Source organism: Eucalyptus grandis, chromosome 4 (genome assembly GCF_016545825.1).
Source record: "Eucalyptus grandis isolate ANBG69807.140 chromosome 4, ASM1654582v1, whole genome shotgun sequence".
Classification (NCBI taxonomy): Eukaryota; Viridiplantae; Streptophyta; class Magnoliopsida; order Myrtales; family Myrtaceae; genus Eucalyptus; species Eucalyptus grandis.
This window is the reverse complement of record NC_052615.1, coordinates 32,589,241-32,611,133: the sequence shown is the minus strand read 5'-3', so window position 1 is coordinate 32,611,133 and position 21,893 is coordinate 32,589,241. Positions and strand designations below refer to the sequence as shown.

The 21,893-nt window shown below is 40.2% G+C and overlaps 3 protein-coding genes, 1 long non-coding RNA gene and 1 other non-coding gene across 6 annotated transcripts; 3 read left to right on the top strand and 2 right to left on the bottom strand.

Moving 5' to 3' along the window:
- The first annotated feature begins 187 nt into the window (after nucleotides 1-187).
- LOC120293031 lies at nucleotides 188-294 on the top strand. Its single transcript, XR_005550691.1, has one exon. It is a non-coding gene; the product is annotated as a small nucleolar RNA R71 (small nucleolar RNA).
- Nucleotides 295-3,937: 3,643 nt separating this feature from the next.
- On the top strand, nucleotides 3,938-5,163 carry LOC104441911 (small heat shock protein, chloroplastic). 2 transcript variants are annotated; one of them, XM_010055168.3, is made up of 2 exons: nucleotides 3,938-4,288; nucleotides 4,487-5,163. In XM_010055168.3, exons 1-2 carry the CDS (start codon nucleotides 4,057-4,059, stop codon nucleotides 4,909-4,911), a joined length of 657 nt encoding a protein of 218 aa, XP_010053470.2. In that variant the 5' UTR covers nucleotides 3,938-4,056; the 3' UTR covers nucleotides 4,912-5,163. The 2 variants fall into 2 exon arrangements, with proteins under 2 accessions (XP_010053470.2, XP_010053471.2); XM_010055169.3 differs by having other exon boundaries at nucleotides 3,941-4,285.
- A 2,952-nt stretch (nucleotides 5,164-8,115) lies between these two features.
- On the bottom strand, nucleotides 8,116-11,024 carry LOC108959091 (subtilisin-like protease). The gene has a single exon (XM_018872294.2). It carries the CDS (start codon nucleotides 10,706-10,708, stop codon nucleotides 8,450-8,452), a length of 2,259 nt encoding a protein of 752 aa, XP_018727839.2. The 5' UTR covers nucleotides 10,709-11,024; the 3' UTR covers nucleotides 8,116-8,449.
- A 1,302-nt stretch (nucleotides 11,025-12,326) lies between these two features.
- LOC120292703 lies at nucleotides 12,327-13,028 on the bottom strand. Its single transcript, XR_005550305.1, has 2 exons — nucleotides 12,794-13,028; nucleotides 12,327-12,700 (listed from the first exon to the last, which is right to left on the bottom strand). It is a non-coding gene; the product is annotated as an uncharacterized LOC120292703 (long non-coding RNA).
- A 1,261-nt stretch (nucleotides 13,029-14,289) lies between these two features.
- Nucleotides 14,290-15,752, top strand: LOC104441908 (23.6 kDa heat shock protein, mitochondrial-like). The gene is made up of 2 exons (XM_010055166.3): nucleotides 14,290-14,720; nucleotides 15,137-15,752. Exons 1-2 carry the CDS (start codon nucleotides 14,453-14,455, stop codon nucleotides 15,601-15,603), a joined length of 735 nt encoding a protein of 244 aa, XP_010053468.2. The 5' UTR covers nucleotides 14,290-14,452; the 3' UTR covers nucleotides 15,604-15,752.
- The last annotated feature ends 6,141 nt before the right edge of the window (nucleotides 15,753-21,893 follow it).

Here is a 21,893-nt window from a genome sequence, read left to right as displayed (position 1 = left end):
CACTAACTTTTTACATTGGTAGTCTCTCAGTAGGCCACTGATAACTATTTGACGCCATCTCCTCTAATAGACTGTAGGCTTCTTCTGGTGTTTTATTATTTAAAGTCCCCCTGCAGCCGCATCAATCATAGAACGAAGATTTATACTAGAGCCATTATAAAAAGTTTGTACCTGCATCCATATGGATAATCCATGATGTGGGCATCTCCTAAGAAATTCTTTGAATCTTTCCTATGCTTCATATAATGATTCATTATCCATCTGCATAAAATTAGTAATATCGTTACGCATCTTCGCAGGTAGAAAGAACTTACCAAGAAATTTCTAAGCCATATCATTCCATATTGTAATTGATCCATCTGCCATCTTAGCGTGATTTCCTTGTTCTCTTAGTCGCCTTTTGAATGTACGCTCGATTTCTAGATCAAGTTCAACAAGTTCCCCTTGTTGGCTACGTGTCATAAACCGATGTACACCCTGAAAAATAAAACAAAACGAAAGCTAGATTAAACTTAGAATGATCTGGTATCAATATTAATTAATATTAAAAACGATCCCTAGCAACAGCGTCAAAAACTTGTTTGTGAAATTCTAAACGCAAGTGCACGTATCAAACAAGTAATATAATGATGAGAAAAAGTATCGTCCCACGGAGATCGATGATTAATAAACCAATTAAATACTAAAATAGATTAATTCTAAAATTTATCTAACAGATCAAAATATAATTAAGAATAAATTAAAAAAAATATGGAGACTAAATGCAGTAAATTGATCAGATTAATATGTTAGAGCATCCGATTTCACCATAATCACTAGATATGAATTTTAGATTATTGTGAATACAAGAACAATATCAAACATGTGATAGCGGAATTTCCTAATCTATTTACTATTATTTCTCTAGGTTTAACAAATCCACTATATCTCTATGTGAATTAAAATAAATATGAGTACATTAAAAATTATGAATATTCCCAGTTTACAATGGGTCTTTTGGATCACCTTATCACCGAAAGCTACACAAATAACGTGGTATATTTCTATCCGCGTTTAATTCATGGTTATACATTATAATGAGCAATTGCATATTATCACTTATCAGTCTCAAACATACACATCAGATCATTCAAGTGGTGGCCGGTTACTCAAAAGCATTAAACACAATAATATATAACTCACATGAATGAAATCAATTGTAAAACATAAAAATCATGAAATTCATATCATCATGATTAGATTACATTGTAGCCCTAACAAAAGAAAATTAGAACATAGTAGAATAAGAAATAAAAATATAAATCAAACCCATCATCTTGAATCAAAGAACAATAATTCTGTTACCACTTTTTCTTCTCTCTAAAATACTTGAAAAACTATCAGAAGAATGAAAAAACGATCTAACAAAAACCTCTCTTTCTTTCCATGTTCTCCTATTTATAGGATATATCCAAAATATCTATCTCCCAACGCTTGCAGATAATATTAGGGAACAAAATCAAGAATTTCCTGATTTGATATCCACCTTCCACTGCTGTTTTTATTTGAATTCCTGATAGTTGCCATTCTTTTCCTTATCCTCTCCATATCTCATTATTTTGCATAAATAAGGAAAATTCAAATAATCAGAAGGAAATCCAAATATTTTCTCATAGATAATGCATTAATTACTGCATAAAATAGGTAAAATAACTCTATTTTTATAGAGTTATCAGTTTGAAAAGTGGTTAATTAGATTGAGAGAAGACCCATGAACCTCACCTTACCTCAGTTCGACCTAGTTGCAACGACCCTATGGTGCATATGGAAGGACTGGAACAATGTTATCTTCAGAAAAATGTCCCTAAAGCAACAACAAAGTAAAGACAAGGCCACGACCTATTATGAGAACTTCAAGACTTGGAACGGGATCACAAAAGGAGAACAAAGAAATGCAAATCTTACTCGAAGATGGCAAAAACTCACCCCAAGTATCTTGAAGGTAAATGTGAATGCTTTGTTTGTTGGTGCTCATGAAGAACCACCCACAGCCACGACGAATGGAGGGGCATACAGAGGAGGAAACCGTGCGGTTATTGCTTGCATCGTCCAAGACTCTTGTGGTAGGATAATGGACATATTTTTCAATTTAGTTGAAGCTGGATTTGCCGAGCAAGATGAAGCCTTGGCGTTGCTCAAAACCCTGACTAGATCTACTTTAAGCTTGCAATTGGAGATTGAGGGTGCATTTAGTTCAGCATTTTGAAAGTCCATTGAGAAAATGCAAAGCAGTTTAGCCTAAAGGACTTTAGGTAAATGTAAATACCGTTTGGTAAACTATGCTTTGAGAAGCAATTTTAAGAGAAATGCCCGTTTGGTAGAAAACACATTTGAAAAGCCCTTTGCATGATTAATATTAGTTTTTTTTTATTTCATTTGTTGAAATATAAAATTTGACAATAATACTAAAAAAATCAAAAACATATATATAATTAAAAAAAGACCAAATCCTCCATTGAATTTTTTAATTTTTAATTGTTTAAAATTGAAAAAATAATGTATGCAAATTTTTAAATATAAATTTGAAGATAATGCTAAAAAATCAAATACATGTATATAATTTTTTTAAAAAGGACCAAACTCTTTTGTCGGAATTTTTTTAATTTTTATTTGTTAAAATTGAAAAAAATGTATGTAACTTTTTAAATATAAAATTTGACAATAATGCTAAAAAAATCAAATATATAAACGATTTTTTTAAATACCAAAATATTTTTTTTTTAGTATTATATAATTTTGATTTTTTCAATATTATTTTGGCATTTAAAAAATAATAACGAGAGCAAAATTATAAATTTGAAGAATAAGTGATGATAGTTTTGGAAAAAGAAAATTTCAGCATTTGGTAGTAAGCTCAAAACTAATCCCTACTAGTATTAGGCTTTTAGCTTTCACAATGTTGACTTTCACTTGAAAGTTATTTCAAAATGGTTGCCAAATAGTCAAGTATTTCTTCAAGAGGCTTTGAAGCCGAAAGTTCATCGAATCTTTGAACCAAACGCACACCGACTGCTGTGTACTTGTTGAAGGCGTGAACTCCTCTAAACTAGTGAACTGGGAAGTATAGCCCTTGGTGGACTGGGCCAAGGAGCTGATGGGCTGCACCATAGCCCATTGTAGCCGAGAAACAAATATAATTGCGGATTGGCTAGACAAAGCCCAAAAGTCGAATAGTTTACCCAAAATTGGGTCTCCGACCCATCATCCGCTCTTTTTGATATGTTATATTATGATGCTCTTGATGTATTTTCCGTGAATTTCGTTAGGTAATCAATATCACTTGTATTTTTTACCCCTAAAAAAAAAAATCAATACAAGTTCGCATATTCTTTTTATTAGCTTTCATAAATTGACATATTTTACACACGTGATTCTCGAAAATGAAAACTTTTGATCGAAACGAACATTTTTTCAAAATAAATATGTTAATACCATTTTCAATCGACGTGGTTCTCAAGATTTAGATTCAACCTTACAATCTTACCAAAATAAAGTGGTCGTAAAACAGTTCAAACGACGCGAAAGTATAAGGCAGCCCACTTATCATTTGACACACGTATAATTAAAGCAACTCATGAAGTTTTATCTAGCAGAGAGGGATAGGTCTACCCGCCGGGACAAGCCGATGGAATGGCCGTACTTGGCAGGGCCCGGTCCATTCGATGGAATCGTCCCGGATCAGTCCACGGATTGCCAAATCCCATGGCGAACCGGATTAATAAAAATATCAGAGACGATTTGGATTCTCTCTCTCTCTAGAAGCTTCTCCCACTTCCACTCGCCTCCCGAACATTCTGCACTCTTCTTCTTTCTCTCTCTGTTTTTTCCCCTTCCCCAAGCACGCCATCTCCCTCCTCCTCCTCCTCCTCCTCCTCCTCCTATTTAAACATCCCCCAAGCCCCTTCCAACCGAATCAAGAAAGCTTCCCCACTCGTCGAACGCCAGTCGGTAGCTCACTCTCGAAATTCTCTGAACCCCGTCGCAGACGACCTGCAAGCTCCAAGCGCGATCGAGAAGATGGCGTCTTCGCTCGCTCTCCGGAGGGCTGCCGCCGCCGCCGCGTCCTCGGGCGTCCTGTCGAGGCTGACCAACCCGGTCCGCGCCGCCTCCGTCGCCCCTCACGTTGCTCGCTCCTTCAACACCAGCTCTCAGATGCGGCGCTACGACGAAGACGACAGCGACGTCGACGTCGAGCGCCGCTCCGATCGTGCCGTCTCCCGCCGCCGCGAGCCTGGTCTGTTTTCAGGTAGTTGTTATCTTATCACTCATTTTTTAGAGGTCGTCAGCTGGTTGATTGCTGCTCTGTTTCCTTTATTTGTAAATGACGTTTCTGCGCTAGCCTAGTGGCATTTACGTATTCGATGATGGAGCATTTGCTCGTTTTACGAGGTACCTCTCTGTTTAGAGAAGCGTTCTCATGGATTTTGTATTGCCGATCGTTCGACAGATGTGTTCGATCCGTTCTCGCCGACTCGAAGCCTGAGCCAGGTGCTGAACCTGATGGACCAGTTCATGGAGAGTCCGTTCCTCGCGGCGTCGCGCGGCATGGGGGCTGCTGGATCGAGGAGGGGCTGGGACGTGAAGGAGGACGACAGCGCCCTCTACCTCCGGATGGACATGCCCGGCCTCAGCAGGGAGGACGTGAAGGTCTCGGTGGAGCAGAACACCCTGACGATCAAGGGCGAGGGCGAGAAGGAGTCGGAGGAGGAGGAGGAGAGCGGGAGGAGGTACTCCAGCAGGCTGGATCTGCCGCCGAACCTGTACAAGCTCGGGGAGATCAAGGCGGAGATGAAGAATGGCGTGCTCAAGGTGGTGGTCCCCAAGGTGAAGGAAGAAGAGAGGAAGGATGTCTTCCAGGTCAACATTGAGTGAAAATGCTGAGAGAGTTGTAAAAAGGGATTTCTTTTGGGGGTCAAGGTGCTATTTTTCCTTCCTTTTTCTAGCAGTAAGTTTTGTCTGGTGTTTCAACTGAAGACTCTTTGGGCAATAAATAGGTGGGGAAGAAAGAGTATGCGAGTTCTTCCGCTGATGAGTTGCTGAGTCCTGTCTTTTTGTCAAGCCTTTCACAGACGATGTTTCTCTTTAATGAAAATCGGAAAAATCTTACAAACTGAGTTAGTCGTCTTTGGGTGTTTTCCATCTTGTTTGCAACGGATATTGGGATTTGCTCTGGAAAAAGGCATAGATGGTATTTCAGTCGAGCAGGGAGATTCGAAGCAGATCAACTATGGGGGCTATCTCTGCTTTTCTCCATGCATACTCGTGATTTGAGTGAATCGTGTGCGCGGACCTGGGAATGCATTGAATTGGGGAGTGGAAAGGACTAATTTTTAAGGACTGGACTTGAATTCGAAACTTGGCGTTAATTTGGGGTAGAGATTTGGCATTTGCCACCCAGAACGTGCATTGCTCTGTTTTGAGGAGAAAGTCTCGGCTGTACAGCGTTTCACTTGATATTTACAAACTGCGAACAGCAAACAATTCAATTTGCTACCATACGCACGAATTGAAATTACGTTCAATGGCCAAGGTATTTGCCTAGCAACTGGTTCTGAAGTATCTGACGAAGAGGCGGAGTTGATGTTCTTCCTCTTTCTTTTTCTGTCTTTTCTTCCTCTCTCTCTCTTCTCTTTTCCCTCTCCCCAAAACTCTCGATTCCACTCTTTCTGCTAGAGCCGTTAAACGGGTGGGTCGGGTCGGGTTTGGGTCGGGTCCACACTGGTCCGACCCAAATTAATCCATTAACCCATTTATGGACCCATTTATGTTTAATGTAATTTTTCGACCCAAACCCGACCCGACCCATATCCAACCCATACCCAACCCGACCCAACTCATATTAATAAAATATTTTCATATTTAACAAATTTAGAAAAACTTATTCCTATGTTTTTTTAAAAGATTATATTATTAAAATACTTCCAAGCTTTTATATATATATTATTTTTTTAAAATTGTATTGCTAAAATAGTTTTATACAATATAAATTTAATGAACAATTTTTATAAATTTTAAAATAATTATTTAAAAAATTGAATTTTAATTATTTTTATTTTATTTTTAAAATATAATTTTCTTTTTCTCTTTCTTTTTCTTTTTCTCTTTTTCTTCTCCTTCTTCTTCTTCTTTGGCCGGCCGCCGGCCACGGACGGCCGGCGACCGGCCACAGGGCGAGCCTTGAGCTCGAGCTCGCCGATGCCGCGAGCTCGAGGCTTACCGGATCGGCGAGGCTCGAGCCTCGCCCGACGCCGGAGCTCGAGTCTCGCCGGATCGGCGAGCCTCGAGCTCGCCGACACCGGCGAGGCCTCCGCCTCGCCCGAGATCCGGCGAGCTCGAGGCTCGCCCGGGCGGCTCGGCCAGCCAGACCGCGCCGTCCGGCGACCGGAAGGAGGAATGAGAAAGAAAGAAAAAAGAAAGAAAAAAAAAAAAGAAAGAAAAAAAGGAAGAAAAAGAAAAGAGAAAATAAAAATAAAAAAATTATAATTTCGATTTTTATAAAGTTAAAGAGAGAATGGAGGAATTATAATGTTTTTGTTAAAGATGAGTTTTCAACCCAACCCATTTAAAACCCACTTAAGACCCACCTATCTTAAACCTTTAATTGTGAAACCCATTTAACTATCTTTTGTTATAAATAAGTGACCCATTTATGACCCATTTAAGATTTAAATGGGTCATAAATGGGTTTGTGACCCATTTTAACACCTCTACTTTCTGCTGAAGCTTCTACCTTTTTTTTTTTTTTGACTGGGTCAAAACCCATATTTTACATCCATCATTGGCTATGAGTCGCATATCGTTTATACCTAACAATGTCGTTGTTCCAGCCTAGAACACGCACGGTCTTCTTCACTTTAACCTCTCGCGTGTGCTAAGCCTGCCATAAAAAAGAGACGGGCAGCACCTTTGGGGCCAATTAGGATTGCTGCAGGTACCAAGAACGACACCTACGTCCCTCGCATGCTGTTTGTGACTCTGAGAATATCATGTTTTTCTTCAAATCTTATCTGCTATGTGGGACAAGGAAACGCACACTTAATTTATTTTACAAACAAACTTCCAACATGGATGACTATGTTGCAATCTTAGTTTAATCTCTTTGAGTTTAGTCGAACAACATGGTCATATCTTCAGTGTTTATTTCTAAACCGTACATCAAGACAGTGGATGAGGCAGCATTTTCCTATCATATAGATGCAGCACTTCTTTCGCTGCTTAAGTAGCATTCTTCAGTTGATTTTTCCAAGTACCTGGGAGGCATGCGCTTGTTAAACACTACAATTGATCTAATGGTGAAGATTTAGGAGATTGACATGTCAGTTATGTTAAAAGTGCAGTGCAGTTAGGATCAGTGAAAACTTTCCTTAAATTGATGGAACTAAACATTGCATAATAAGTTCAGCTTTATCTACAGTTGCACTTTGAAAAATAGATGAACTGGCTCTTGATCTTCTCCAAAACCCACGAATCACATATTTAGACGTAAATAAGGTTTCAATCAAACCCAACGCTGTACTGGAATAACGAAGCTTCATTTTCTCTAATGACAATTTCGGTTTTGATTTGAGAGGAGAGACAAGTGTAGATCTAGTTGTTCTTCTAAAGTGTGGATTACTACAAAGCAAATGACTTATCAATTAAATCTAACTCGTTAGATTCAAACTATTAGTTTTCCTAAGTGGAGTCTAGCCATGCAGCAGATGCTCTCTGAATTCTTAACACTCACTTTTTCATGTTGTCAATCTTTTTTAGTTCAAGGAAGCAATTGCGTCAGGAATAAGGTTTTTCTAGTTAATGATTACTTGCACAGTGGAACTATAAGTTTCAAGTGATTTTATAATGACATCTCAATACGAAACTGTTCTGCTTTTTGCAGATGATTACTGAGAAAATCTTTTTTTTTTATAGTTTTTCTATTCTAATGTTCTATTTTTCTGTTTCATATTGGACATGGTGGCTTTTCTCAGGGTAGCCTTTTGAACGACTGTTGTGTTATGTTTAAGGTTAAATATCTCGCTGAAAATCAATGATCTGTTCCTATTGATACCAGTGATATCATCTTAGTGGACAAAATCATCAACAATGTAAGACTGATCAATGCACAAGCCATCCATCATAACTGCAATAAACTACTGAACAACTGCCCAATCACAATAAACTACTGAACAACAGCCCGATCAACTAAGAGGATATAGAAAGGGGCAAACTACTATCATCTGAAGTTTGAATTAGCTCCAAGTTTTCTTCAGGGACCAGTTCACCGTCCCATTCCAAATCCAATCAAACGGATCCTATCAGATCTTTTATTGTTATATAGAGCGAAACATAAGGTCTTGACCTTGCATCACCACCTGTTCCTGTATCTAGAGACTCACTCTATCTTGCAAAGTCCAGCGACAGAGTGAACATTTCATTTGAAAACAACAGCAATGGGGCTTTTCACGGAGTGATCTGAAGAAACCCATGTCAGGGATCCTTGAGCAAATGGCTTAATAACGCTCCCACCAGAACTTCTGTGGAACCCCACAGTATATGTGGCCATTTGCACTGCCATACTAAACTTGATCTCAGAAGGGTACACTGTGACATCAACACCTTCCAGTGCATCAACCTTGTATGTGTACGAGGAGTCAGCAGACCCGACGTTTGTAACTGTCCTAGAATAGTTCTGGGCGCTAGAGCCCAGTATTATGCTGAAGGATGGGTAATTTAGCTGTGCTTCAGGTATGCTTTTTATTTGTGAGCATTTGGCCTTTTCCTGTGTGATGGTTTCAATTTCGGAATCCTTGTATCCCAAACCGCATAAATAAGGGATGTAGTCATTGGGCTTGATGTCATAAATAAGGCCTGGATCGTCTGCTTTGGGTGGATTCACATGGCCTGCGCCTATGGCGAAGATGTCAGCTGGAAGAAGGGTTTCATCGATGATTGGCTTACTTCCAAGGTTCATTTGATATGCAGTGGTCATGATTGCAGATTTTATGGCAGCAGGTGACCAATCAGGGTGAGAGCTCTTCAGCAATGCTGCAATGCCACTGAGATGAGGGCACGACATGGAGGTTCCAGAGATGATGTTGAAGGTCGCATCTGTAGTTGAGCTGTTATCGAGAGAGAATGGCCAGGCTGCTAGGATGCTGACTCCTGGGCCAATTATGTCAGGTTTCAGGATTCCAGGACTCTCAAAGCTGGGACCCCTGGAAGAGAAGGATGTCACTGCTGGTGCATCGGAATTCCCAATAATTGTTCCTTTGAACAAAATGGTGGCCGTCGGATTGGAGGTCGAGTTGATGTAGGCCTTGATTTTCAGGCCGTCAGCATAAGGTATGTGGGTTGCGGGAAGGACATGAGCATCAGCTCGTGTGCTGTAGCCATTGAGTTCGTTGTTCATCAGAATCATGGCGACGCCACCGGCATCCTTCACTTCTTGCCCTTGGGCGATTCTTGCGATTCCCCTGTCTCTCTCACACAAGACCACCTTTCCTTTCACGTCCAAGTTCCGTAACGATCCTTCAGCACATATTGCCGATGTTTGGTTTCCATTTGCACCTGCATACACAAGTGGGTAAGCCGATGCAAAGTCCTTGGGCTGGAAAAGGGATTCGCCATCGTACTCTGCCCCATTTCCTAGCTTAGCCGTAGCTTTTACGGTCCTATCAATAGTGCTTGCTCCTACAGTGAGAATCCAGGGAGCCTCATTCGACAAGGAAGTGTTGATTGGGCCCCTATTACCTGCTGAGCAGCTCACGAAGATTCCCTTTTGAATAGCAGAAAATGCCCCCACAGCAATTGAGTCGCTATAAAATGGAGCCGAAGGATAACCGATAGAGATGGAGACCACATCGACACCGTCCTCGATAGCAGCATCCATAGCGGCCAGTACGTGACTCTCAAGGCAGTGCCCATTGGAGCACACCCGGTACATTGCCAGGTGGGCACGAGGTGCGATCCCGACGGCTATGCCAGGGGCTTGTCCTAGGAAATTTGCTTTCTTTACAAAATTGCCCGCTGCGGTGCTGGAAGTGTGGGTGCCATGCCCATCCTCGTCGGTTGGTGGCAAATTAGAGGTCACGAAATTCCTCGCGCCGATGAGCTTGTTATTGCAGGAAGTGGCATTGAAAGTACACTTACCTTTCCATTTAGCAGGGGGAGTGGACATTCCTTGGTCATCGAATGAAGGGTGACCCGGCGTTATTCCCGTATCAAGGACTCCAATGATCACGCCCTTGCCCAAAGTCGAGGCTTTCCACAACCCCATCCCGGGGTTCAAGTTCAAGAAGGAGGGCGAGTGGGTCGTGTGCAACGAGAAAATCTTCTCTCGTTTCACGGACACAACTGCATCCAACTTCAAAAGTTCCTTAGCCTCGTCTGCGGTCATCTTTGCTGCAAATCCTGTGATTGCATGCTTGTAGGAATGGACCATACGCTTCGTCTGATTCCAATTCGCTGCCGTCTGGGGCAGGAACGATTGGTACCAGCTCTGTAGATCCTCTGACCGGGCAAAAACTTCACCCGCTGGTTTTCTAACATGGACAATATAGGTAGACAGGACATTTTGTTCATGCTCAATAGCAGTTTTGGCGGTCGCCGGATGAAAACTGAAAGAGCAAATGAAACCAACAAGAAAGAAAACAGCCACCATGGGCAACTTTCCGCGTCGGTTTTCCTCCATTTTTCGGCAAGAAGGTTCAAGAGAAAAACCTATACAGCTTATTTGACTAATGAACTCAAGCCTGCATATAGAAAAGGGAAGTGAGAAGCTTACAGCTGTGACACATTAAAGATAACTTTGGTTTGTCCACCACTAATTTTCTCTAAGAAAACCGCTTGACCTGTTTAACCGGTTTTCTTGAGAAAATTATAATTGGAAACTCTTGCTTGGTTAGACTTTATAAATATGAAGAAAGAAAATCAGCATAAAGAAATAAATAATTCTATAGCAAATTGAATACCACAATATAGATAATTACAAGTAAAAGAATATTATCACTTCCTCAAAAGAAATTATTGATATCATTAAAGATATTTCTTAAATTTTGAAGTTCTACAAGCTTTATCATACAATGCTTCAAATGGTGTCATCCTCGGAGGATACAGGATGAGAAAGAGCGCAAGCACTCACGCCATTTGGCAGAGGAAAGAGATGATAACTGTTCACCGTTATATGGAACATGGTGAACTCAACTAGATGAAGCCATATTAGTTTGTCGATATGGCAAGCTGCAGAAGCATCATGTTTCAGTTTTGAGTCACGGGAATAATTAGTCAACAGAGCCGGGGATAAAAAAAAGAGAGAGAGGTCCACCCTTCGAGAAATCGCAGGAACAGGAGCCCAATTTCCTTTGAAGTCTAATATGCAAGCTCGTAGCGAGGGTTTGAATGGTCCTCTTAGACTGTCTGAACCATCTGTTTTACCGAAGTCTCTATGGATGATAATATTTATGATGGGTAAATCGTGCTGTATTGCAGTTTCTTTCCCAAGGCTGATTGTAAACTTTTCCAAAAAGCTGCCGTGAACTTCGGGTCTCGATCTAGACGTAATCATCATGGGCACTCCATGAAGACAAACTATCTGTCGACTCCGTGATATGCCTTAGATTCGTCATCAAGCTGGAAGCATCTACCTTGCATAAGGTGTAACATGTTTCCGGGCATGTTTCCACGTTCGTTTTTGGTATTCGATCGTTTGAGTATCGGATCGATTTTTAGGAATATGTTTCCCTCCATTGGTATTAGAGCGATGCTGTTCATATTTCCCGATCACTATTGATGTTTATAAATTGCTTTTGGTTGAAATTTCGAGAGATGGCGCTTGGGGACGGAAATCCTGACATCCCATATTGTTTGTCACCCTTTTTAATTTTCAATGAATCAAAACTCGTTTATGATAGTGCAGGGTCGTAGTTTTTGTTGAGACAAGAAAAATGACGAGTGGCTTGTCATTAGGGGCTGCCGGATGTGCCGCCACACGTGGCAAGAAGTATTAACCCTTCACCCAGTAACTCTGAGTCAAGTATCTCACTAACCCACGCGCTCCACACGCACCCTTTGCGGTGCTGGGCTGCTACCGCTTCCGCGCCGAGGCGGTTTGCCGTAGTTTAAGAAGTAATTTAAACAATGATACAAAAAATCATTTAAAATGCTGTTTTCCATTAGTAAATCTAACGGTTTTTTTTTTTTTTTTTTAGGTAAAGTAAGTTTTAGATACAATTTGTTCTTTACTAAGATAAAAATAATAAAGAGTACTGCTGAACTTTTTTATTATTATAGTATTTTGGGTTTACCTTATCAATTTGATGTAGCCCATATTCTAGACGAACTAGTTCAATCAAGAAGATTATTCAAGATGGATGACACACTCATTGAAAAGTTGCTCATCGATAGGGCTTTATCTTTGACTTTGTTTGAAGACTTCGTCAATTCTGATGTGTCGAAACTTGCATTAAGACATTTTGGGATGGCCACAAGCATTGAAAATATTGTAAAATTAATAATGCCTAGTTTTCTAAATGTTTCTAGTTTTTATGTACATAAATGTCTATTAGATTCTAGGTTTGAGTCTAGTCTCTTGCTCTTCTTTTGTTGTGCTATAAAAGTTCATCGAGTCTTTGTAAAAAAACAGACCTAATTTGATTAATAAAAGTTTGCAAAGTTTCTTCTTTATCTGTAGGAGCGAAATAAGGTTATTTACGTGGCGCTCAAAGTTAAAGTCTTGACTTTGGGCACACAATATAAAAGCTAAAAGGAAATTCCTTACCGCAAGGAATTTGATTCAGTTTCAAACCCCAAAATCAGCAATGAATCCTCGCAGAACCTGCAGAATTAGGTCTCGGATTGGTGTCAAAGGTTTGTTTGGGTCTATTTTTTGTTCTTCTATTCTCCAAATCATAAAAAAAAAAAACAAAAATTCGTCTGATAATATTACCTAAATTTTCTGCTCTCTGAAATAAAAACTGAGTCGAGAATATATTTGAAACAAAAATAAATAAAAAAAAAAAAAAATATATTTTTCGTTCGAAAATAGAAATAATAAAAACAAATAAAAATTATTTCTGAAAATGAAAAATTGCCAAACACACTCAAAATAGCTACGTCTTTTCCTGGACCTGGACCTCCTCTATGGTTTAGGTCTCTGATGAGCTGTGAGGAATTGACGACACAAGTCATCATGGAAAAACCGCATCGCAATATATGATTAACCAGCGATTACTAGATGGTCGGAGGCAAAAAAAAAAAACAGAAACCAACTAAACCTCAAAAGGGAACGAGAAGGGAACTTCCGAGGAAACACGGAGAAGAAACAGAGAGGACGCAGGTGGAGGATGCGGGGAAGAAGGGGGGTGGGGTTAAAATAGGGAACACTTGGGGGAGGAGACTGGTCTTTGCCTGAAGTCTCTGCAACCCTCTCAGTTCCTCTGAGGAGAATGGACAGCTGAAGGTTTCGTGGCCATTCCATGTTGGTGCCAGCGCCGCCGGGTCACTGACAGATGGTCTTCTTCGCACCGAAAGTAGAAGAAAATATTGCCCCCACACACTGTCTCGTGTCCTGGCCCGGTAAACCGGTGGAGTTCTTTGCTATATCGACCACCCTTCAATGAATTGATGCGCACGTTCAAATAAACCTTTCATATATCAGTTTGTTAAATGGCTTTGATATGGAGCAGTATATTTTTAGCTATATAACTATGTTCCAACAATTACCACTCAATTGACCAACATAATCAAATCCATTAAATTTTTTGTCACGCAAGACGTTAAAATTGCCCTTGATTCTCAATAGAATCGATTGAATCTCAAAAGAAATTGAAATATGAAGAAATTGTTACATGATCAAAAAGGTTTCTGTTAGCAACACAAGTTTGCATAGTCTATTTATTCACTTTCATTTGATATATTTCACACATTATTTTTTAAAATGAAAATTTTTGGTTTTCAAAATACATTCTTTAATATAAATTTCAATCCACATGGTTCTTAAATTCGAATCTTAAAATCTGACCAACATATAGTCATCGTAAAAAAAACAATCTATTTATCATTCGACACGTGTATAATTAAGGTAAGAGACATACGGGCGAACCCGATAAGTCGATGGAATGGCGGTACTTTGGCGGGGCCCGATCCGTTCGAGGGAATCGTCGTGGATCAGTCAACGGATTGCTAAATCCCGTGGCGAACGGATTAATCAAAAATATCAGATACGATTTGGATTCCAGACAGCCAACAATGGCTCTCTTCTCTCTCTGTTCTTTTCCCCTTCCCCAAGCATCGCCCTCTCCCTCCTCCTCCTCCTCCTATTTAAACATCCCCAAGCCCCTTCCAACCGAATCAAGAAAAGCTTCGCCACTCGTCGAACGCCAGTCGGTTAGCTCTCTCGCGAAATTCTCCTGCAAGGTCCAAGCGCGATCGAAAAAGGATGGCGTCTTCGCTCGCTCTCTGGAGGGCCGCCGCCACTGCCGCCGCCCCGTCGGGCCTCCTGTCGAGGCTGACCAACCCGCTCCGCGCCGCCTCCGTCGCCCCTCACGCGGCCCGCTCCTTGATCATCGGCTCTGAGATGCGGCGCTACGACAACGACGACAGCGAAGACGACGAAGACGACAGCGACTTCGAGGTTGAGCGCCACCTCGAGGTCGAGGTCGAGGGCGGCTCCGATCGCCCCGCCACCCCCCGCCGCCGGGAGCCTGGTCTGTTTTCAGGCTTGTTGTTATCTTAGCACTCGTTTTCCTGGTGTTTAGGATCGCTGTCTGTCGCAATGATGAGGTCGTCAGCTGGTTGATTGCCCCTCTGTTTTCTCTGTTTATAAGTGACGTTTCTGCGCTAGCCTAGTAGCACTTACGTATTCGATGATCGAGCATTTGATTGTTTCACGAGATCGCTTTCTGTCTGATGTAGTTCTGCTTTGTGAAGCGTTCTCATGAATATTGGATTGCCGATCGTTCGACACATGTGTTGATTGCCGATCTGTTTCCTACGCTAGCCTAGTGGCTTTACGTACTCGATGATCGACCATTGATCGTTCTATGAGGTCGCTTTCCCTTTGATGTAGTTCTGTTTAGTGAAGCATTCTCATGTATATATAATATTGCTGATCGGTCGACAGATGAGTTTGATCTGTTGTGGCCGAATCTGAGCCTGAGCCAGCTGCTGAACCAGATGGACCAGTTCATGGGCGTGGGGGCTGCCGGATGGAGGAGGGGCTGGGACGTGGAGGAGGACAACAGCGTCCTCATCCTCCGGTTGGACATGCCCGGCCTGGGCAGGGAGGATGTGAAGGTCTCGGTGGAGCAGAACACCCTGATGATCAAGGGCGAGGGCAGGAAGGAGTCGGAGGAGGAGGAGGAGGAGGAGGAGAGCAGGAGGAGGTACTCCAGCAGGCTGACTCTGCCGCCGAACCTGTACAAGGGCAAGAAGGAGTTGGAGGAGAGCAGGAGGAGGTACTCCAGCAGGCTGAATCTGCTGCCGCACCTGTACGAGCTCGGGGAGATCAAGGCGGTGATGAAGAATGGCGTGCTGAAGGTGGTGGTCCCCAAGGTGAAGCAAGGATATTGTAAGTTAAATCAATTGTAGGAAGGGACTTCCTTGGGGGGTGAAGGTGCTAGTTTTCCCTTTTTCTCTAGCAGTAATTTCTGTCTGGTGTTTCCAGAGATGACTCTTTAGACAATAATAGATAGAGAAGCAAGAGGATGCGTGGCTCTTCCGCTTGCTTCGCTTCTTGACGAGTTACTGAGTCCTGTCTTTTTGTAAAGCCTTTCACAGACGATGTTTTTCTTCGATGAAATCGGAGATATCTGACAAACTGAGTTAGTGGTCTGTTGGGTGTTTTCCATCTTATTTGCATCGGATATTGGGATTTGCTCTGGAAAAAGCAAAGATGGTATTTCAGTCGAGCAGGGAGATTCGAAGCGGATCAACTATGGGGGCTATCTCTGCTTTTCTCCATGCATAGTCGTAATTTCAGTGAATCGCGTGCGCGGGTCCTCGTTCGAACTGGAAATCTTGAAGGACTTGAGTGGAAAGGACTAATCTTGAAGGACTAAACTGGAATTCGAAACTTGGCGTTAATTTGCGGTAGAGATTTGGCATTTGCCACCCAGAATGTGCATTGCTCTGTTTTGAGGAGAGGTCTCGGCTGTACTGCGTTTCACTCGATATATACAAACCGCGACCTGCAAGCGATTCAATTTGCTACCATACAGTAATACGCACGAATTGAAATTACGTTCAATGGCCAAGATGTTTGCCTAAGCAACTGGTTCTGAAGTATCTGAAGAGGAGGCTAAGTTGATGTTCTTCCTCTTTCTTGATTTGGAGGTCGGCCGATTCATCTGGGACCTCCCTTTCGACCTTGAAATCCCCCTTTACGATCACTCGTTCATTTCGAATATCAACTGTGTATTCACGCACTCCTGCAAATCACAACGCGGGCTCCATAAATTTCCACTCTCGACACTTGCCGCAGGTTATATGATATGACTAATCAACAGGCGTGGGCATTACTAATTCATCTTGACAGAAATCTAAAAAAAGGCAAATCTGGGGAGCTTGATCTTTCTATATTTTTCCCAATCAGATATAACCTGGTCAAGAGCATTACTGCAATGAATCAATTTGTACGCTCTAGATGATTGTCGAACTCTAAACGTTGCATTTAATGTCATGAAGACGACTGTGTCGAGAGGAGATTCTCATCCATGCATTTCTTTTGATGATGTTCGCTTCTGCTGTAAAATTAAGCTATGATACTGAGGATAGGGATCTCACCGTCCATCTTCGAAATGACTTGCGAGACTCTCTCCCGGCAACGAGCACATCCCACGTTGGCTGTCATCACTACTACCTGAAAAAGCACAAGGAATTTGCAATAATCAATCATTCAAATCTGATTCGAAAAGCAAAAACAAGAATAAGGAAAAGGATTGCCTGAAGATGAATAGAATGAAAACAGTAAAGAACAAAACCCGAAAAAGGAAACATGTTCAGAACCAAACAGCGGCATGATCTTCCGCTGGTACCTACCGGAGGAAGCGTCAAGTTCTCGTAAGTCAGTAGACATTGCCGCGGGAGTTTCTTCATTCGACTGTCAAGCGGCAATCCTATGCTCTGTGTTGGAGGTTTGTTTGTCAAAACAAGCTAAGTGCGTTTTCCTTGTTCCACATAGGAAAAAAGTGGGAGGAAGTGGGCTAATTTATAATTGTGGGGTTTCCTTGTCTATCTCAAGAAAGCAGTTTAATTAGCACAAATTCCTTTGTTATTTATTTACTTTTTTTATGTTATTAATTTTAATCAATTCAAAGGTTGCATTTTGTTTCTTGAGAATTTTCGGAATAAATATAAAAAAATTGAAAATTCGAAATTTTATTTATTTTTAAAAATTATTATTCCGAATTTTATTTGTGTTTTTCAAGACAACATTTGAAAATTACTTATTCGGTTCGCAACTTTTCCCGAATGATTGCAATTGTTCGGTTTTCGACTTCTTCCGAAGGAACACATTTATTAATCCGAACAATTTTCAAAAGGACATGTTTGTTCATTTTTTTTGAAATTTTTTTATGAAGAGTTGTATGTAAGAATGTTTTATATATATACTTGTCGTTTTCAAAGAAACAATGTGATCATTTTTCGAACTTTTGTTCTGAATACTGCAGCCAATTTTTCGATTGTTTTCTAGAGAAACCCTGAAGAAATATTATAATTGTTATATAGTATTTTCATTTGAGATTTTGTTGTATTCTAGAGGATATTTGCCGGTGACTATTAGCAACTTTGTAGGGCAAATAAATCTTTAAAGAAAGTGATATCACGCCTTAAAGTCCGACTTGAGTACTCTGAATATCCGCTTTCATTGTGCTTCCCCAGTTTCCTGCCCTTCTCTTCAAGCCTCCATCATTGGCTATGGAAGAACCCACTCGTCTATGAGTCGCATACCGTTTATACCTAACAATGTTGTTGTTCCAGCCTAGAACACGCAAACGACCCAATTTCTTTTCTGCCCGCTATTATCTTTGACTCCATTTAAACAACAAGAAGCCCTTGTCTGAATGGAGGAGAGGGGGATTAATCTATTCAGATTAGGCAAGTTAGCAATCAAGAGATCGTCATGGCATGGTTCATCTCTTGTTAAATATTCATTAAACAACGACAATGAGCTATTGCAGATTCGGTCTTCTTCACTTTAACCTCTCGCGTGAGCTAAGCCTGCCATAAAAAAGAGACCGGCGGCACCTTTGGGGCCAATTAGGATCGCTGCAGGTACCAAGAACGACACCTACGTCCCTCACATGCTGCTTGTGACTCTGAGAATATCATGTTTTTCTTCGAATCTTATCTGAAAAAACTTTCTGTGTCCCCTTCTTATTAAAAAATCGCTAGTAAGAATATTGTATTATAGCTTACGCATCGGAAAAATGCAGACATAACTTTTAGTTTCCAATGAGGTTCAGCAGCCGTCCGATCGTAACCAAATAAATCTCAGCCCTGACTTGCACAGACAGTGGATCAGAAATTGTGGGAGTTACAGGATGAAAAAGATTGAAACGGATCTCTGCAATGTTATTGGGAATCTAGTTTGTACAATGTGCTTAGTAAGATGGATGATGAAGTTAAGAACTAACCCAGCAAAGAAAAGTACTCGAGGTGGCGACCACTCAACAACTCTTTTCATTACTTGGACCCAGGAATTCACAGGTCAATATGATGAAGTCATGGACAATGACATGAACTGGAGTAACTTGCAGAAGGATCAAACTGATATCATTCCAACATAATGCGATAATGACCAAGAAAGCCAAACTAAAAAGGAACAGACATTTACAAGCTTTGATTATCCATTGATTGTCTCCAGGATTTGAAAAGGACAGGCTGTTGGGAATAACAGATTCCCTAAAACGGATCCGATACACAATCGAACTCCTAAAACGAATGCGGAAGACGAGTCTAAGAATCACATGTATCATCGATCAAAGATACACCACAGAATCGAACGTACCTTTTTTTTTCCATAGATTAAACACCAATGTTGAAGTTCGAGGAAGAATCCCGATCCCATTCTACCGAGGAGCGTACTGTTGTTATGAGGGGGAAGAAAAAACAGAGTTCTTTTCACTTCTTGGAGCGAGAGAGAGGATGAAACATATTCACTTCTTGGAGGGAGAGAGAGAATTCACGTACGTACGCCAAAAAGGTACGTTCCTTTTTCTTTTCTCTCTTACGTCTTCTCCTAAAGACATATCTCTTCAACGTAAAACGTTTCCCCAAAAGACACAATCCTTCCTCCATGGGCCCTTAATCTGCAAGATGGGTTCTTAGGCCCAACATGGGCGGACGGGCCTTAAGCCCATCATCATAAACTAAACCCATCATCTCCCACTCGCACATGGTGGATCGAACAGGATCCTCTTTACCTCTCTACAACATTCATACCGGTGAATAATCCATACGACCAGCATACTTTGAGAGCTCGTTGCCATATATCTGTTAGGAATATACAACAGCTCATAATGGACATCACACTTTGAGTAGATTTAGTATTCAGTACCTTAGATCGATCGATCACCTTTATATCTCTCTCTTGATCTCTTTTTAAATAATGATATATTGTATTCACAATTATGATTATCCCAAAGACAGTCATAATTGGTTGACCAGTGAATACAAAACTAGAATGTGATTCTCCAAATTTGATCTTACTCTTTACTTGAAACTCTCAATTTCAGTTCAGCTTGTTTTTCTAGAAATGTCCCATTAAATCGAATCAATTCATTATCATTGGCAACATCTTATGATAGCAAACACTAAATAGAAATTTTGAAAATAAGTAAGAGTTATAAGGGCATTAAATTGAGGAACTATTTTTTTTAAGAGTCTCACACGACATAAAAGTTGAGATCAAACTTTTGCCACTCTTATTGATCGTCTCATGCATACGTAGTATAAAATACATATTACGGTATTAATTCATTTCCCTTGGAGCGTATGTCTACACCTTCAATACCGTACAGATGATAGTTTAGACATACCTAATGTCTAACTTGAGTTTACATATCTACTTATTCACATAATTTATCAGAACTCACATCCGACATCATAAACAGATAAAGTAAAATATGTGGGTTATTTTACTTTTGGACATAGTAAATATTATGCCATCATCTTAACATTCAGTTAAGGTGACATATGTATTTTAAACTTGAGCTATTAATTATCACCTAGATAATAAACTTAAAAAACCGTCACATCTCTATTTATCACATAATAAATAGAGGCGATTACCCGTGTGTGAGTGGACTAATCTTTTATTTGTCCGACATACTTTCTTAACTTTATATAATGCACTGAGCATTAAGATGCATAAACATCAAACAAATATTCATAGGCATTAATGATGAAAAAACACAAATTCATTAAATGTGAACACTTTATGAAAATTACAATAGTCTCTACGTAGTCCTTGAGATTTTACATGACCACAAAACACATCTCTAGGTATTGGTTTTGTCATAAGATTTGCTACCATTTTATGCGTAGATATGTACTGTAAGTTCACATCTTTTCATGCAACCATATTTTTGACAAAATTATACTTTGTATCTATATGTTTGGTCTTGCCATAATATTTTAGATCTTTGGTGTACGCTATAACTGCTTGGCTATCACAGTTAACCAATAATGGATTTGCAGCATACCCAATAATACCTAAATGATCCAAAAAATCTCTTAAGTCAAACACCTTCTTGAACTACTGCTGATAATGCCACGAACTCGGCTTCCATCGTGGACAAGGCTATGCATGTTTGCTTCTTACTGCTCCAAGATATGGTGTCATTATTCAGTAAGAAAGCAAAACCACAAGTCGATTTCCTTTCATCTAAATCTCTTCCTCAATCAGCATCTAAATAGTCTTCAAGTCGCAGATCCTTTCCTTAGTAATTTAGCTTGTAATTAGCAGTTCCCTTCAGATACCTCAGTATTCTTTTAACGGCCTTTCAATGTGCTTGACTTTGATTGAATTGGTATTTACTCACCATTCCAACTGCAAAACATATATCAGGTCTTGTACATATCATAGCATACATTAAGCATCCCACAACACTAGCATAAGAAACATGTTTCATTTGTTCATTTTCTTGTGGAGTCCTTGGACACAGTCTATGGCTCAATCCTTCATCTTTTGCAATAGGAGTATCTATGGGTTTACAATCTTGCATATGAAATCGTGCAAGAACCTTATTTATGTATGTTTCTTGCGAAAGAGATAATGATCTCTTCGAACGATCTCTTGAAATCTTAACTCCAAGAATGTATGTAGTCTCACCCATATCTTTCATCTCAAAGTTGGAAGATAACCAACTCTTGACAGTATTAACAAACTCCATATTACTTCCGGCAATTAGTATATCATCAATATATAATGATATGATCACAAATTGATCTTTGGATCTTGTAATGTATACAATGATCCTCATCAATCATTATAAAATCATATGCCATTATGGCATTATGAAAACGTATATACCATTGTCTCGACGACTGCTTAAGGCCATATATCGATTTCAAAAGTCGACATACATTTTCTTCTTGGCTTTCCATAATAAAACCAGCAGGTTATTCCATATATATTTCTTCCTCCAATTCTCCATTGAGGAAAGCAGTCTTTACATTCATTTGATATAACTCAAGATCTATACTAGCCACTATTACCAGAATAATGCGAATCGAAGTAAATTTCACTACAAGAGAAAGTGTTTCTTCATAATCAATTCATTCATGTTGATTATACCCATTTGTCACAAGGCGAGCTTTATGTCTTTCTATTAAGCCATCAGCTTTACGCTTTATTTTGAGAACCCATTTGTTCC

Excerpts from the sequence above, each read along its gene's own strand:
- LOC108959091 (XM_018872294.2), bottom strand. The coding sequence starts at position 10,708 with ATGGAGGAAAACCGACGCGGAAAGTTGCCCATGGTGGCTGTTTTCTTT.
- LOC104441908 (XM_010055166.3), top strand. The coding sequence starts at position 14,453 with ATGGCGTCTTCGCTCGCTCTCTGGAGGGCCGCCGCCACTGCCGCCGCC. Across the intron at positions 14,721-15,136 it reads CCCCCGCCGCCGGGAGCCTG|ATGAGTTTGATCTGTTGTGG; the intron begins GTCTGTTTTCAG and ends ATCGGTCGACAG.
- LOC104441911 (XM_010055168.3), top strand. The coding sequence starts at position 4,057 with ATGGCGTCTTCGCTCGCTCTCCGGAGGGCTGCCGCCGCCGCCGCGTCC. Across the intron at positions 4,289-4,486 it reads GCCTGGTCTGTTTTCAGGTA|ATGTGTTCGATCCGTTCTCG; the intron begins GTTGTTATCTTA and ends ATCGTTCGACAG.